Source organism: Lissotriton helveticus, chromosome 9 (assembly GCF_964261635.1).
Source record: "Lissotriton helveticus chromosome 9, aLisHel1.1, whole genome shotgun sequence".
Classification (NCBI taxonomy): domain Eukaryota; kingdom Metazoa; phylum Chordata; class Amphibia; order Caudata; family Salamandridae; genus Lissotriton; species Lissotriton helveticus.
In genome coordinates, this window is record NC_136070.1 from 246,362,088 (window position 1) to 246,378,280 (window position 16,193).

General features: G+C 42.7%; 1 protein-coding gene across 4 annotated transcripts in view; it reads right to left on the reverse strand.

The window, feature by feature from the left end:
• Positions 1–1,096: 1,096 nt before the first annotated feature.
• DLGAP5 (DLG associated protein 5) overlaps positions 1,097–16,193 on the reverse strand; it is a 175,962-nt gene continuing 160,865 nt past the window's right edge. For all 4 annotated transcript variants that reach the window (XM_078659842.1, XM_078659841.1, XM_078659840.1 and 1 more), the window contains exons 16-19: positions 14,898–14,961; positions 14,534–14,759; positions 11,917–11,996; positions 1,097–1,879 (exon numbers count right to left, since the gene is read on the reverse strand). In XM_078659842.1, the coding sequence (XP_078515968.1) occupies positions 1,790–1,879; positions 11,917–11,996; positions 14,534–14,759; positions 14,898–14,961 (460 nt within the window). In that variant the 3' untranslated portion in view covers positions 1,097–1,789. The remainder of the gene's footprint in view (positions 1,880–11,916; positions 11,997–14,533; positions 14,760–14,897; positions 14,962–16,193) is intronic.

Genomic DNA, 16,193 nt, shown 5'->3' on the forward strand with positions numbered 1-16,193 from the left:
GTAAATGCATTTACTGTGTGGATCCTCGTGGAAAAGGCGCAGTTTACCACATGAAGGGCAGGCTTTAAACAGAGATTTCTTGTTTGAAGACATTTTCTTGAAGAAAAAACAGGTAAAGTTGAAGAAAACTGAGCAGAGCTCAGGGAGACTCCCTTCACACGACGTGCGGTAGAAAATCTGAGGACTTGGGCTTCTGAGGAGAAGGTTCTAGAGGAGGCTACAGCCTGATTGGCTGGAATGTGATCCAACACATAATGACTCTGATATGCTACTAAAGTGAGTTCTCCCTTAGGCTTTTCAATGGGCCTATTGTGTTCTATGGTACTTTTGGAATTTACAATTTACTGCACTATATGTATGTATATTTTTATTAGTTATATTTTTCATGTATACATGCATATATACTGCTATTTTATGTACCGTGGGACTCCCACTTCGACGACGGGGGATATTCAAGCATGTGAATCTATGAAAGACACCCCTAATACTGGAGAAGCCTAGATATCCTGCGATCTGGGCCGAACTCAATGTCCTACGTTTCTGCAAGTCTTAAAAACATTCCTATTTCAATACATTTGACATCATCCCCCAAGTTTTCATATACTGCTGAGCATTTAATCAGATCAGCCCTCTGTGCATTAGTTCTCACTTCCGCGCCAGGACAGCTTTGAGGAACCGCGCACTTTCTAAATTAAACAAATACACAGTAGAACATCTGGATTGTTTGCAACTCTTCGCACGCTCTCAGCCCACTTCTCAGATGAGTACCTCCTGCTGTCAGACGGTCACCCAGCAGAGCCTTGCACACAAATGCAACTCCATCGAATCCTGCGAACCCCCCAGGGCCCTACAGTTATCGTTTCGTTCTTCAGAATAACACGAAGAGCAAAGACAGTCCCTGGCACTAACGTCACGAGTTGAGTTTCTTCCCAGCAGTAAAGAATCTAGAAACAAATATCGTGTCTGAAGCACTAGCTTCAACAGTGAAGCTGGGCGTGGCTAGAATTCCCAGTTTACATTTCCTTGCTGTACTAGTAAAAATTCTACATTCAACACCACAATTCACAGATAAAGTCAAAACAGTGAAAACGTGGACTTCTAATCTTCAAAGCAGTGTTTAATACAGTCAAAATATAATACAATATTAGTTTTCACTTCAAAATACAACTTGCAGTTTTGGCTCTGCACATTAGAGCACATTGTTTTCCTTTTTTTTGAAACTGAAAAAGATCCATCGACTATATCACAATAAAAAAATATATAACTTCAAGGGAAAGATTATATCATAAAAACAGTTCAGACAAATTTACTACCAGTCGAAATCGTAAAACACTGAAGTCAAGATAAAACGCTGATAATACAAACCAGCTTTTGTAGAAAAGAGAATACAGAATACCAGCCTAGTGTGTAGGGGGACTCTGCAACTGCATGCCAAGAGACGCCATGCGTGGGCCCTCGTGCCATCGTTTCAGCCGCCTCGGACTCTCATTACTGTAGCTTTAAAACTCTGGGCCTTCGCGCCCAAATGTGTGCACTGCTATTGGTTGAAAAGCCAGGATCGGCAGAAGGTTCTGGTAGCATGGGGCTGCTTGGCCCAAACGCTCACATTGTCAGCATGGTTATATTAAAACTCGAATATCCAATAGTTGTCTTGCTGCAACTTTTGAGCCAAACCATAGGCTTGTACGATACATTTGTGATATACATTAACACTTAAGTTTACATTCTATACTTGACGAGCAACATCCACTATATCGCCTGTACACTATTTACATAAATACTGTTTTAATCACATAGTAACAGGTGAGAATACTATTAAATCATTTGCTTCAACTGCAGGTGGAAGTTCTGATGCAAGTTCCGCAGGTAGAAATTTTGCCTGAAAATAAAGAAAAAAATAAAACCGGCATCAGTAGTTTGTACACTCAGTTTCTGGGAAACTTTTTTATAGGATACAGTCATTGCTGTAATGGCAAACTTATCTTGAACCCTCTAGGCGTCTTCCTGACAATGCACATCTTGGTTTGTACAAATTACTCAGAGCCTAGGTGTTGGGAACATCCCTTATGTAGAGTAGTTGATAAGACTTAGTTTTGTACACTACTTGTAGTCTACATAAAACAAACCATAGACAGCAGTGCCCAGGGTGGTTTTGCTCCAGTTAGCGCTCTATACATCCTTTATGTTAACTTTCATACTGAGGGAGGGGGCTACAGGGGGGAAGGATGTGAAGACAAAGTCCCCAGAAGGAGCTAAATATTAGGGGTGCAGGAGTCACACTGGTGATTCATTTTACTTGTAATCCTATTTCTCCACCATGGGAACCCTCATAGAAATCATGTATATTGAATATCTCAGTCTACATGCAGTAGACGCCGGATTAAATTACTTTTATTACTACTGATCTTTATTAATTTATAGAGCGCCCCAAATCACTCTCGAAGTAGTATCTCCACTCGGAGGAAAAGCTATAGCAGGTCGAGCCTATACATCAGATTAAACAGTGCAGTTTTAAGCGGGAGGAAGGGCTATGAATCGGACATGAAGCCTCAAGTGGCTCAAGACGATCCTCCTTTCTACAATGGCAAGAAACACCTCATTACACTAAACAGATCCATTCATAAACGGAACACAAGGTATAGTGATACACAACCGCTTTAAATTTGCGGTGCTACTATAGAAACAGTTCTCCTGAGCACTACCTTTCAAATCAGACCTTAGTTATCTTGAACTATCCCTTCATGCTAGACCTTAGTTACCCTGTAATATGGGAACATTCCTTCTATATATTTTGTAAAGAAAGGCACACGGTAAAAATAAGTTTGAGTCTATTGTCCCTTGATGTGTGTCCAAGTGTATTTGTATCATCATTCAAAATTTCCATTTAAAAATTGTGAGAAAGTGCCTCTTTTTGCATAGTTAGCCACCCTCCCCGCTGTCTGGTTTTTATGTGTTTTCAACTGCAGTGCACAGGGACCCTGCCATCCAGGTCCCATGTACCAGTGCTTCTTCCATAAAAACATATCACCAATTGTTACTTCTAGCACGTAAGCCCTTAGGAAGTGTTACCCTGGATACCTAGGGACTGGAGCGGAAGAGGGTCCCCTGGGACACCCTTCACTGAGACCATGCCACTGCCCTTGCAGCTTGCACACCTCTGTGAGGGAGAAAACAAAGTTGACATGGCATCCTGCCTTTGTGCCATTCTAACCAGCATTGCCTGGAGGTATAGGTAAGTCACCCCTCTAGAAGGCCTCACAGCCCTAAGGCAGGGTGCACTATACCATAGGTGAGGTATATGCCTGAGCAGATATGCCCCTACAATAATGGGGTTAATTCTTTAATATTGCAGGTGCCAGTGTAGCCATATATAGTACATGGGCTGGAAACTCAAGTTCCAGAACACCATGATGACTTCACTGAACACAGGAGAGTTTGACACCAAACTACTCCTCTCAATAAATCCACACTGATGCCAATGTGTGATTTATTGTCCCATTTACTTAGAGGGCACCACAGAGGTGCCCCCTGAAAACTTACCAACTCTGGTGTGGTCTCTGACCGGCTGGAGGCAGCCAGCTACCACCAAACAGGTTTCTGGATACCTGGGTACAAAGCCCCTGCTCTCTGGGACCAGAAACCATGCACATCCTGGTTAGAGGTGTCACACCTCCTCCTCTAGGTTGGGCAGGTGCTCAAAGAGGGAAGCTTCAAAGGCCTGCAGCCTTTGTAATGCGACATCCAGCCTCTGCTGCTAGCCGAAGATGGCAACCCCTGGTTTACACCCCCACTTTGGGCAGGCGAACAGGTGTGCCCACCTCTGCCAACTCCACCCCTAAGGTGGGGTGGGGGAGATTTGGGGAAAGGGGGGAGTGGTTGAAGCACATCTTTCAGTCCCCACCATCTTGAAGGTGGAAGGACCCCTTCAAACCGGGCTAGGTCTATGCACCCTCCCACAGGAGGGTAGCATAATAGAGGGTGTAGTCACCCTAGGTAAGAAGCTCATTGGCCCTTCCTACTACTACTACCCTAAATCTAGTATTTAGGTGACCCCCCACCACCTAGAGCAAGAAACCAGATCTGTGATGACCTAAGAAGCAAGAAGACAACCTTGCAGAGAAGACTGAAGACAACTGCCTTGTCCCCAGCCCTACAAACTTGTGACCCGTCCTGCTGCCAGTGACCTCTGAAAACCCTTGGAGGACTGTTACCTTTGAAAAAGACTCCAATCTCCCGTGGACAGCAGACCTGTGCAGAATTAACAGAGTCCAAGGGCTCTGGATCAGCTGGAACTGCAATCCAGGCCTCTCTGCACCCCAACATTATGGCCAGAGTGGCTCACCTGTGCAGTGTAGTATTCACAGTAAGCCTGACCTCTCCTGATTTTCACAGCAGCACCTGCATTGTGAATCCAGGGGCTCCCCCCGAAGGTCTCCAGTAAGAAGACCTGACATCGAAAGGCACCCCTGCACCTGAATTAGTCCCGGATCTCTGTACTGGGGTGAATGTATGACATTGTTCTGCATTCTGTCCATCAATTGTTTTTGCATTGGTTACCCCGAGTGGGACGGGTATGCTCAGACGTGAGTCCCGTGCTCTCCATGCCACTGAGGGCTGAAAGCCCGAAACCGGTCCTAGGATGCTTGTTTTCAGTCCAGGGAGGACTTGGCTTGGCAGTTCGGGCTGGACTGTTCCCAGGGGGCACAGGGTCAAGACTGATTTGCATATGGCTGGGTTCAAACTGGAATGGCACGGTGAACAAAAACAACAATGGATTTAATCCCAGATCTCTTTACTGGGGTGAATGTATGACATTGTTCTGCATTCTGTCCATTAATTGTTTTTGCATTTGTCACCCCTGCACCTGAAGCCACTGGGTCTTGGTGGGCTAAACAGTGCCTCTATGACCCCCCTACATCTCTACCTAACTGCAGCTGTGTGTCTGCCTCCTACAACCTCCAGTAGAACGTATGCAGCCTGTTTGCTAAAAGAAAAATCCTCACAGAAAAGCATTGGGCGCTTGATGTCGAAATTGCACATTGCCCCCAGCCGCCTCTGTGCCGCTAGTGGTGTAGGTTTGGTGCTGCTTTGTGGACCCCTCTGTGCTTAAAGCTTGGCCCCTGCAACCGATCTACTTACCTGAAAGCAGTGTGGCTCTAGGCAATCCCCCCCTCCAGTCTCCATTGTAAAGCATTGGGTCGAACTCAGATTTTGACCTTTACACCTGGCTGCCCCTTGTGCCGCTGGAGGTGTAGATTTGGTACTCATCTGACCATTGCCCCTTGCTGACTTGGGTCCGAAGACTGGATTTGTTAATTCAGAACTTACCTGTTTAACCATAATATTGTTTTCACCATAGGATAAACTTGAACAGTACGGAAAAGTTTCCAAGTGTCGATTTTTCGAAGTGAAAAGTAATATTTAAAAATGTACTTACCTTATTCTAAAGATCTTGGTCTTAAAATAAAACACTAAGTATATTTTTCTAAAATTGGTCTGGCTTTCCTTGAATCATGTGTCCATTACTGATCACTGTAGTGCAATAAATGTTTTAAGCTCTGTGTTAGGCCAAAGGCTGCTCACCCACACTACCACAAATAGTGCACTTTGGGTTTCACATGAATGAATGAAATAACTTTATAGAGCATGCAATAACCAAAAGGTGTCTTAGCTCTGTACGGATCATAACCAGGAAAACCTTCTGCCCGAGGAGACACCTCTTGCGTAGCTCAATAACCTATTAAGAAAACAACCAGGTCTTCAAATGTTTTGTGAATTGCTGCATGATGGGTGGTTGTGAGCGTAAGGCAAGGAGTTCCATAGTTTACCTTCACGGGACAAGAGCATTCTACAACCCAATTTTGCTTTGTTTATTCTTGGGACAGTGATCATTGGTGCAGAGCTCAATCTAAGGTTCCTACAAGGAATATACCATAAGAACCGATCCTGAAAAAAATTCCGGACTGGCTCTGTAGAGGGCCTTGTGGATTATGCACACAGCCTTAAATGAAATCCTCTTTTCCACTGGCAACCAGTGGAGGCCGTGCATTAGATGAGATTGGTCCAAAGTTGGGGACCTTCAATACCATGCTTGCTCCTGCGTTTTGCAAGGACTGGAGTTTTTTAAATCAGATATTTAGAATTGCCTAAATATCAGGCATTCCCATTATCCATCTTCGAAAAGAGGAGTGCCACCATCACTATCTTCTGTAGATCAAACCAAATAAACTGAAGAATTTTCTTGAGAACCCTCAGTATGAAAAAACCTCTGGAGGTTACAGCATTGATTTGTTCTGAGAAACATAGCTTGGTGCCAAAGATAAGTCCAAGATGTCTTGCCTTCTACGCTGGCCTTGGTAAAGCACCTAGATCCAAAGGCCACCAGAATGCATCCCAAAAGGTGGTTCTTTTCTAAAAAGCAAAACGCCGTTTTATCAGAGTTCAGCTTGAAATAGTTTCTCTGCACCCAGCATGTAACCTGGGCCATGCATTTGCAGAAATTACTTGCATCCTTTTCCACCTCTGATGAGATAGACACCACTATCTGTGTATCATCAGCATAGGACAATACAGCCAGGCCAAAACTGTGAATAAGGTTAACAAGGGAATTGACATACACATTAAATAAGGTGGGGCCAAGAGCAGACCCCTGAGGCACCCCACAGGGAAGAAAGTCTGGAATTGGCGTCTCCCATCTCTACCCACTGTTGACTATAGTTGAGAAACAAGCTCAACAATGTTAGTGCAGTGTTCCTAAAACCAAATGAATTAAATAGTTTGATGAAAATTGCGTGACGAACTGTATCAAAGGTGGCGGAGGGATCCAGTAAAATTACTGCAGCTATTACGCCCTCGTCAACTACTCCTTTTAGTGCCTGATGCTGCCACCAGCGCTGATTCAGTATGATGGTTTGCTCTAAAACCATATTGAGAAGAATCAAGCAACTAGTTTGTATCTAAAAAGGATAGCATTTCCTCGTTCATTGCCTCCTCTAAAATCTTGGTAGGAAACAGAAGACGGGAAATCGGTCGATAACTTTGCACCTGCTCAGGGTCCAGGGAGGGTTTTTCCACCAAAGGAAGGGTGGAAGCTCTTTTCCAAATAATTGGGTATTGTCCACAACTAAGCAGCTCATTTAGTAGATCCATGAGTGGTCTGGCTGCCGTGCTAGCCGCAAGATTAATGACCAGAGGAGGACAAGAGTCTGAAGGGGCACCGGATTTAATGGAGCTTAAAAGACCAATTCTTTTTTACAAGGTAAGAGATGAGAACCATTCGAATCTGGGCGTTTCCAAAAACTCAGAGGCTAGTCCGGAGTTCAAAACCTCAGCCTGATCGGAAACTGCATCTAAATTTTGTGTGTTCAGAGGAGAAGGAAAATGCCTGAAATATAGAATTGACTTTAAAAATTGGAAAGAAATCAGCCAACTGATTGCAAAAGGATTCATCAGGAATGAAGATGTTACTGTTATTCCATTTGGACAGGGATTTGACCGTTTTGAAAAGTTCCGAGTTTGACGCTAATCGAATTTTACCAGAGAAATATTTGGTCTTTTCTGCTTTAACTCGTTGTACTAAGGGAGTAATTTTTTTGTACTTCCATTTGTTAAAGTTGATATTGTTTCCTCCACTTGCGTTCCTGAATTCTGCTCTTCAGTTGTGCAGCTTTTAATTCTTGCGCAAACCATGGGGCTGAAGGATTTTTCCTGCAGTTCTTAAATATTTTTTCCAGTACCCCTCTGGAATGCTGCATCTGACCAGTGCGTATAATGGACTGCTGCATTATTGACATTGTCTGGAGCAGGAACTGATTTAGGGAGTGTGTCCTGCAGTGCCTGCACATTGAGGTTTTTGCCATGGCCTGTATTTATCAATTCTAACTGTATTGTTCGGTGATGCTCTATTACAGGGAGTTATTGTGAAACAAATTACCTTGTGGTCTGACCAAGCAAGTGGTAGGATTTTATCCATGTTCAGCTCTTGATTATTTGTGAAAACTCCATCCAGTGTAGGATTGGCCAGATGGTAGGATTCTTTAATGAACTGATGTAGGTTGAAGCACTTAAGAGTATCAACTAAGTGATCCGTATCCCGGTTGGTAAAATACTCAAGATGAAGTCCACAAGTATTGTAAAACTCGAGTAATCTGTTCAAGATTCCATAAAGGACAGAATTTTATGAATAAAACTGGCACTTGAGCCAGGTGGTCGATAGACTTCTAGTCTCAGAAACGTGTATGACTTGTTCGTTTTTATACTAAAGCTCAGTGCTTCACAGTCCAGATGGGGTATTGGTTGAAAGCTGGCATCAATTGAGCTTCGATACACAATCGCTATGCCCCCCCCCCCCCCCCCACCTCTCTCATCTGGTCTATCCAGCCTTTCAATGTTAAAGCCATCAGGGATGGCAGTCTCAGTATCCAGGTCAGAGGAACGGTCAGCCCAGGTCTCAGTGAGAAAGGTGATGTCTGGATCATGTTGGGACAAATTCTGCATTTATTTTTTAATGAGGGTCCTTGAATTGAGCAGCATACCGAGGTACACACTCCCAGCCGCTTGCCTGTGTCGCTTCTCTGGTGAAAGTTGTAGAGGCGACAGGCCTCTGCTGATCATTGGTGTCTTAAAGCCCTGTACACTTTTGGGGAACCCCTGGACTCTGCATATGTTATTACCAGTAGGTGATTATACCAGGCACAGAGCCAGCTTCCTACAAATATGGAATGGCACAATTTAGAATACTTTAAAAACGTGTTTCTTGTAGTTTACCAGGGGGCATGTGGCAAATATTTATCAATAGCTAACATAGCTCCTGGTTTCATAAATTATATACTGCAATTCCTTCGTTTTACATTGTGTCGCAAGTATACTTCCCTACATAGCTAGTGGTTCACAGCTTTTGATACTTGGCATTTGTAAACCTGTACTTTGTCCTATTCGTTCATTTCATCTTTATTATGTGCTTGCCTGCATCATGTTGAAGACTGATTAACTACCATAAAACTTGTATATGACAAAGAAGCTGGGGGAAAAGGTAATGGACCACTCCTAGTACAGTCAACTGATTAAAGATAGCCACACCCCTACCTACTATATATGGAAGAGTGATTGCTGCCTTTAATTCTGTAAGGCAAAGGGCTATCTGTTTATGTTCTTTGGAACATGTAGACCTATGGACTGCTGATGGATATTTGCTATACATCACCTTGTAAAATAAAAATAAATAATGAACCATGTTTTCCAATCTAAAAACCATGTCCAAGCTTTCTTGTTAATTGAGCATTTCAAAGAACAGTACAAAAGAAGACTTGAAACTGCACCCAACTCGAGGGACAAAAAGTCCTGACATTTTAGATGCCACATGCCTTTGCTATATGACTATATACACAACTGGATACAGAGGCACTCCCAGTCTGTGCATACCCACGACACCGTCAGAATGCAACAATGAGAATTCATCAGGAAAGGGTATAGGTCTGCACGGCGTTCCCCATTTCCCAACTGCATTGGAGCAGTATATGCAGGTTTCACCAGCATACTTGCTTCTAATACCGTAATTTACATTTTCTTTCGCTGGCATGGGACACAAGCAATTTATGAACATACCAAAAGGCTGAAGCTTCTCTAAAACCCTTCTTGAACCATCGACTACCTTATTACCCGATAGAGAAGATAAAACAAAACTACTGCCTGCCGGATAGTCATTGGGCTGATGCCACAGAATTATTAGCCCGGGAACATTAGTGTGTCTGGTGGCCTGCTGGACTCCCTTCCCTAGCCTCGAAAGGACTGGGGTGACCGCAGCGGGTGGGGGGCTGCAGTTGGGGTGAGGGGGAGAGAGACTGCTCTCAGTGCCTATACGTCAACACTCTGGAGAAGCCTTGTAAGGGTGGAAAATGTCGGACCAGGGTCAAAAGCACGAAGAACACTGTCCCAGCTTTCCTTTAAGAATTCTATTGCAAAATCGTCTATTTTGACTAATCGATGGGTTCCATCAAAGCCCACTGGCCTCCTGTAAATCCATGTATAAACTAATCATGATAAGAGTGTTATCACACCCATCATCCTCTTCGAGCGGTGGTAAGCTCTGGTTAGAATTGGAACCAGAATGGTAATGAAGCCTCCAAGGACAGCACCTTAGCAGTGTGAGGGTATTGGCTAAACCAGGCTGTAAGGGAAAGGGGTGTGCTGGAATGGAGTCTGAGAGACCTCGATTGGGGTCAAGACAGATTCAGCTCTTGGTCAGACACCAGATTTGACAGTGGATCGCCCACCAACTGGCAGAAGCAAGATTGAGGAGCACCTTGATGAACCTTCCGTTTAGATTTTGCTTTCTTGCAGGGTGACTTCAAGCACAAATATGACCGGTTGCGGAATTGGCAACAAGAGCAGGAATGTATCTTTTTCTTCGAGCAGGACATACGTGAGGTCTGTGACTTCTGTTCGATGATGTACAGCTTTATTTTACAGTCCACTGAGCTGAAACATCAAGGACACATTTCATGCATGTGCTTTACCCACATCTTTGTGGCAGTCATGGCATGATATGAACCCTGTACATTTAGATGGGGACATTGTTCCCATGCACACTTGACTTCAATTAAAAAAGGTAGTCAATGACAAAAGGGGGCGGAACTCCGGATCGGTGTTCAAAGGCACAGAATGAAAGGAAACAAAGTCAGCTTGTAGGGGTGGCTCTTATGCGGCTCTACGATCAATGCTGGGGCAGAATGAAGGCAACGCGTAGCCGCACGTTAGTACTGTTTTAAAGCAACTGCCAGATCTAGTCTGAGGAATATTCAACAAGTGGGGCATCTGAGGTTAGAAGTATCCATTAGAACCTAGCTTTTCCAATACAGATCTGACACAGCAGTATCAAACCCTAGAAATAAGTACAGTAAATGCATGAAGACTTTAATTCCTACTAAGACATGTCCAATCACAGCAGGTTTCTGGAATATTTATCTGAGATTTCTGAAAGAATAGGTTTAAATTGGATTCAATGATGGAACTGATAGCTCAGTTTCCAAGGCTAGCGCCCAAATGTGAGAAATATGTAAACTTAGCTGTTTCTTTGACTAAACGTACAGTAGCACTAGATGGATGAGGAGAAGGGTGCCCAGAGTTACAGGATGGATAAGACGCTTGACCACATAGGACAGACTGTTTCAAGGAATCAGGTCTCCTCAAGCAGCATGCAAAAAATTGAGAGTACATATACAATGCAATGTTGGAAGAAGAGGCAGATCATGGTATGAGCAGGCCGAAACAGACTACTCTAGAAAACGTTAGACTATGAACATTAATCTAGATGACAACGGCCAATCAATATACTATGTTGCATTAATTACAACTAAGTTTCAATTGATATGCATAACATTTATATCATGCCAATTAAGTCTAAAACAAACAGAACAGAGTGAAGTAAGCGAACATTAGAAGTCACACCAGTCAGCAACTTATTTCCTCTAGAGCCTTGCTTGAAAAATTCCGTTTTTTATTTGGGAGAAAGTTGCCTCTTTAGTCCGGTCATACCGATCCTTTCATCAGGAGACGTAGAATGACGCCACTGGTGGACAGGAAGAACACCACTGACGGCTCCACTCTTAGACCAGTATGGCTCAGGCACTCCCTTCAAATGTCACATTATGCCCCCACGCCCCCATTGCTTCGCTGTGCCAGCTAACACATGCTTCCCCGGGATCTGCCTGAACCATCCGACTTTAGGCCATTTTTCCCCTGGCAACTACTTGTTCCCTACAGCAGGGCCGGAAACAATTGTTCTATGTAGCCCTTTAGTACGAGTGAAGCTTTTGCAACTGCTACACATGCTTTACTTCTGTTGCTTCTCATTTTACTGAAGCTCAAGAAATATTTGTCACAAAAGCGAAGAACAAATTCCTTAGTCAATGTTCTTACCTGGGTTGGTGGTGTCTGTCTCCTCAAGAAGTCTAGGGGATCATGGCAGATTTCCAGAGACATATTCCTAGGAACCCAGTCTGCAAGACAAATAAGTTGCATTGTTGTTCACCTGGCAACATTTCCAATCAAACTAATAGGTCACTTCGAATTAGGGGAAACCACATTTACAGGCATAAAAAGATAGCATCACAGTTTCATGGAAATCATTCTTAGGTGGCTTAAACACAGTATGCTAATTCACATTTGTAAATTCTCTTAACAGAATTAAATGGAAAATCTAACGAATGTCCCAACAGAACAGTGATATGAACATCCTGCAGACAGGCCCTCTATAAATCAGCAGCTCTGAATGAACCAGAGTGCTTTGTCAGAGCATACTTTAGGTATCGGACTGAACATTTGCAAATCATCCCACAGTATTATCCTTTTGTTTCACTCATGGATTGCAAAGGGGACAATGAGTGAATAAGTTTGGCCTGTCGATGCATCTCTGAAACTTCTTTCAAAATAGCCCAATCACTATCCCAAAGCACACATCTATTGCAGTCCCTTACAAACAACCTTGCACCCTCGTATCCCACTGAAGCAGTTTCAAGGAGCTAGTGTGCAACTCCTAAAACCATCAAAATGTAACCCTTAATTTACCCCAAAATCGCCCCGATTGTTGGACGAACATTAACAAAAGTAGTAATTAGTGCTGGGATTGCTGTGACTTTTTTTGGGTTTGGGGGGTGGCGGATATATAAAGAAAGCTTAGTGTTTGAATTTTGACTATGGTCCCAAATATGTTTGTAATAGAATTGTCAGGGTGCTATTTCAGTCCTGGAAGGAATAGGATCATAATTTTCTCTGAATCTCCCCCTTGCGTATATATGACATTTTTTGGGGCAGGCCGGCAAAGTCAGGATTACATTGGTTGGTGGATGAATGTTAAACTGACTTCCTCTTGCTTTGCAATTGGAGCTACAGAGGGGCACAGCTCTTGGAACACATGTCAGATAGTGACATCTATTCAGATTTGGTCGTATTGGCCATGGCTTGAATCTTCCTGTAGATCTACACAAGGTGAAAGGGTTTAGTTGAGATGGAGTCAATACCCTTTACTGTTTCAGTATCCCTTTGGCCAGCTTCAAGCATCTTGATCCATGTGAGTTTACTGAATGTCAGCATGCCAAAATATATGTCCATGAACTTTGACTAGGCTGCTCTATATTCAGATGACATCAGCAATGCTTGCATAATGAGCAGCCACAATTATGCATTTAGTATAATCCACAGCCCCTTACTGCCAAATTTCCGAACAGAATTTGTAGCAAGAGTAACTTCTGCGAGGACAGTTTATGCATCTTGCTGTTCATTCTCCGGCAAGCATTGAAGCAAGTTTGCCATGCTGCACTAAGGATCCATTTAGTAGAGAGAAATAATGGCGCATGCTGCTGTTCTGGTCACAGATGAAGTACTATCTTTCTTCCATGGATCTTCCTGGTCTCATTGTAATTAAAGCAGAAAAAGGTTTGTAGCAAGTTTGTATTGAACTCTATGCCAGGACCAGAGTCTTCAGATTAGGCATTTCTGTCTCCACTTTGTTAATTCCGGCAGCCATCAATAGTTTATAACATAACCCAAAAAACTACATTTCCCATGAGGCTTTGGGAAATGGAAGGAGAAAAGGATAAACAACAATGTCCAATCATAAAGCAGGGCATCTAATGACTCTTCCCTCCCCCCCTTCCCTCCCCCCCCTCCCTCCCCCCTCCCTCCCCCCTCCCCCCTGCCCTGTCTCCCACGCCCGTTCCACCAACCCTCCAATGGTGAATCAGATATTGTAGCACTCACCTAGTCCCTCCTATATACCGCACACATTCAGTGACCATACTCAACCCACTTAAACCACACTGTTCTTCCTTTACACAGTTACTGATCGGAGTATTTCAAGTCTTGACAAGAGTCCCAAATGAGTGCAAAGTTGGTCTTCATAGGTTTGAATTGACACATAAGGTGATACTAAGTAGAATGTATAAAAACTGTAAACAATTAAAAACCTACCATTGACACATAACGTGCATTATGCCAGTAATGTATGCTGACAAAATATCTCACAGATTACATTACCCTGTATGATTTGTGAAACTGTTCGATATATATTTTTTTGAATGATCTGTATGACAAATGGAGAGAATAAGTGTGTACATATCCAACAGTATAAACCTAACAGGAGTGACAGACACCTTAAACCACTACCCCTTCCACACAACTCAGTAATGTTTAATTCAGTCTCTCAAACTGAAAATGTTAAGATTTTTAATATTTTAATTATTTACAACAAAATCATTGTTACTAGTTTATCTTCAACAGCAACAACCTCAGACAAAGCCAATAGTCCTTACTGGTTTTAGATATAAGTCAGTTGTTGCATTATATATGGATGCATTAACATGTCAGAGGAATCACAATACTGGTCGCATGGCACACTATAGGAATCACAGAAATTTCGTTTTACGCGTGTAAGTCGTACAATCCCCCTCCCAATACTTCAACCATACCCATTTTAGAGATCCCCACATTTCCAATCTCATTTAAAAGCCCTGATCCAGATTATAAAACACAAACCGACCTGGTTTCTCAATCTCTAACATTTCCGATTCTTCCGTCATTGTGACACTGGTTGAGAGTGGACTGCACATTACATCAGCTTGCATCTTAGGACACTCTAAAGATTCGATGACGTCTCCTTCTGGATCATCTGTGGCAGGCTTTGAATCATCACTTCGTGGTAGATTGGGGCCTGGAGTGCATATCACATTGGCAGGCAATTGCTCCACATCGGCTGACTCAGCTTTCTGGAGGAGAAAATAAATTGAGGGAGTAATGTCAGCGAGCAAGAGAAGGTAGCTTTTAATCGAGTAAGAAAGATCTTAATTCTATATGAACGATATGTGAAAAACAAAAAAAAAAAAGGAACAGAAAGAATCACTCACAAAAGATAGTGAGGTAGGATCGAGTTCTTCAACCATTGGGCACACTTCATCCGCTCCTGAAACACTAGAATAAAACCAATATTCCTTATTATAAAGGAACAGCAAACAAAGCAAATCTTAACTTCAGATAAGAGCATCTCCCATTCAATATATTCATAATCATGCACACAAAAATATTTAGACAAATCTATAGAATAGGATCGAAAAGAGAACTGTCTACAATGCAATTTAACTGGAGGATCATAATGGTGATTAGTTAAAAATCTCAATTTTCCCAGGGTGTAAAGTTAGAGCTGATCACAAGACTGGAGTTAAAATAATTCTTTGCACCAGCTTGATAATTTTATACATTATTCTAAAAACAAAACAAAGCTCTACACAGAATTGTTTTGAGCAAAGATGATCACTTGTTAAAGTTATTGGAGGATAACATCAATAGTAAATATAATAAAAACACCACTGTTAACAGCCTTCAATGTTCTACTGTTTAGAATAGCTGTTTGGGCTCTTTAATGGTCAGTTTATATTGGTGGGGTGCACATTTATAGTTTACTTTGAGTGTAGCATCCACCCTAAGAGCGCAGGCAGATGCATTCAGCACACCTTGAACCTTTTTTTAACCGCATGCGCGCTAGCGGTTTTCCCCGCTGTGCGCTGCGTTTTTTTAAAAGCCGCGTTACATGACGAGCTCAGCTCGTCATGAGCTGAGAAGTGGTTAAAAGGCCATCGTAGAATCAAACCGAATGTTTAAAATAGTTTTACTTGTCTCAGAGGAGCATAATGTCAAGCAAGAAGACCCATTAAGCAGTTGAATCGGATGCTTTAGCTATGGTAATAAACAAATTAATGTTCCGGAGCAAAGGACAGATTAGTAATTAGAATAAGTCAATTCAGAAATTTCTAAATTTGGATGTACATCTGGACTGCTTATTTCTGAATTGGCTTATTCTAATTACTAATCGGTCCTTTGCTCGGGAACAATAATTTGTTTATTGCTTATTCACTGTTTACCACAGAGGATTTTTATTAAATTGGACCATACCACTACTTGAATATTGGCTTGAGCAAGGTGTAACCTAGCCACGCTTCACAGGCTTTAGCTATGGTGTTTGAGTGGAATTCTAATACTGGCACACCAGAACTTCTGGAGTGATCTATGCCTGGTCTTAGAGGAGATTTTGTGATCGATGTGCTGGTGATCTTATTGGCATTACTAATTTGACCATGTGACGACCTGACAAGCCAGATGGGTATATTTCAGTGATTTAATCACTGGCTTCGAAGCCAGTGATTAAA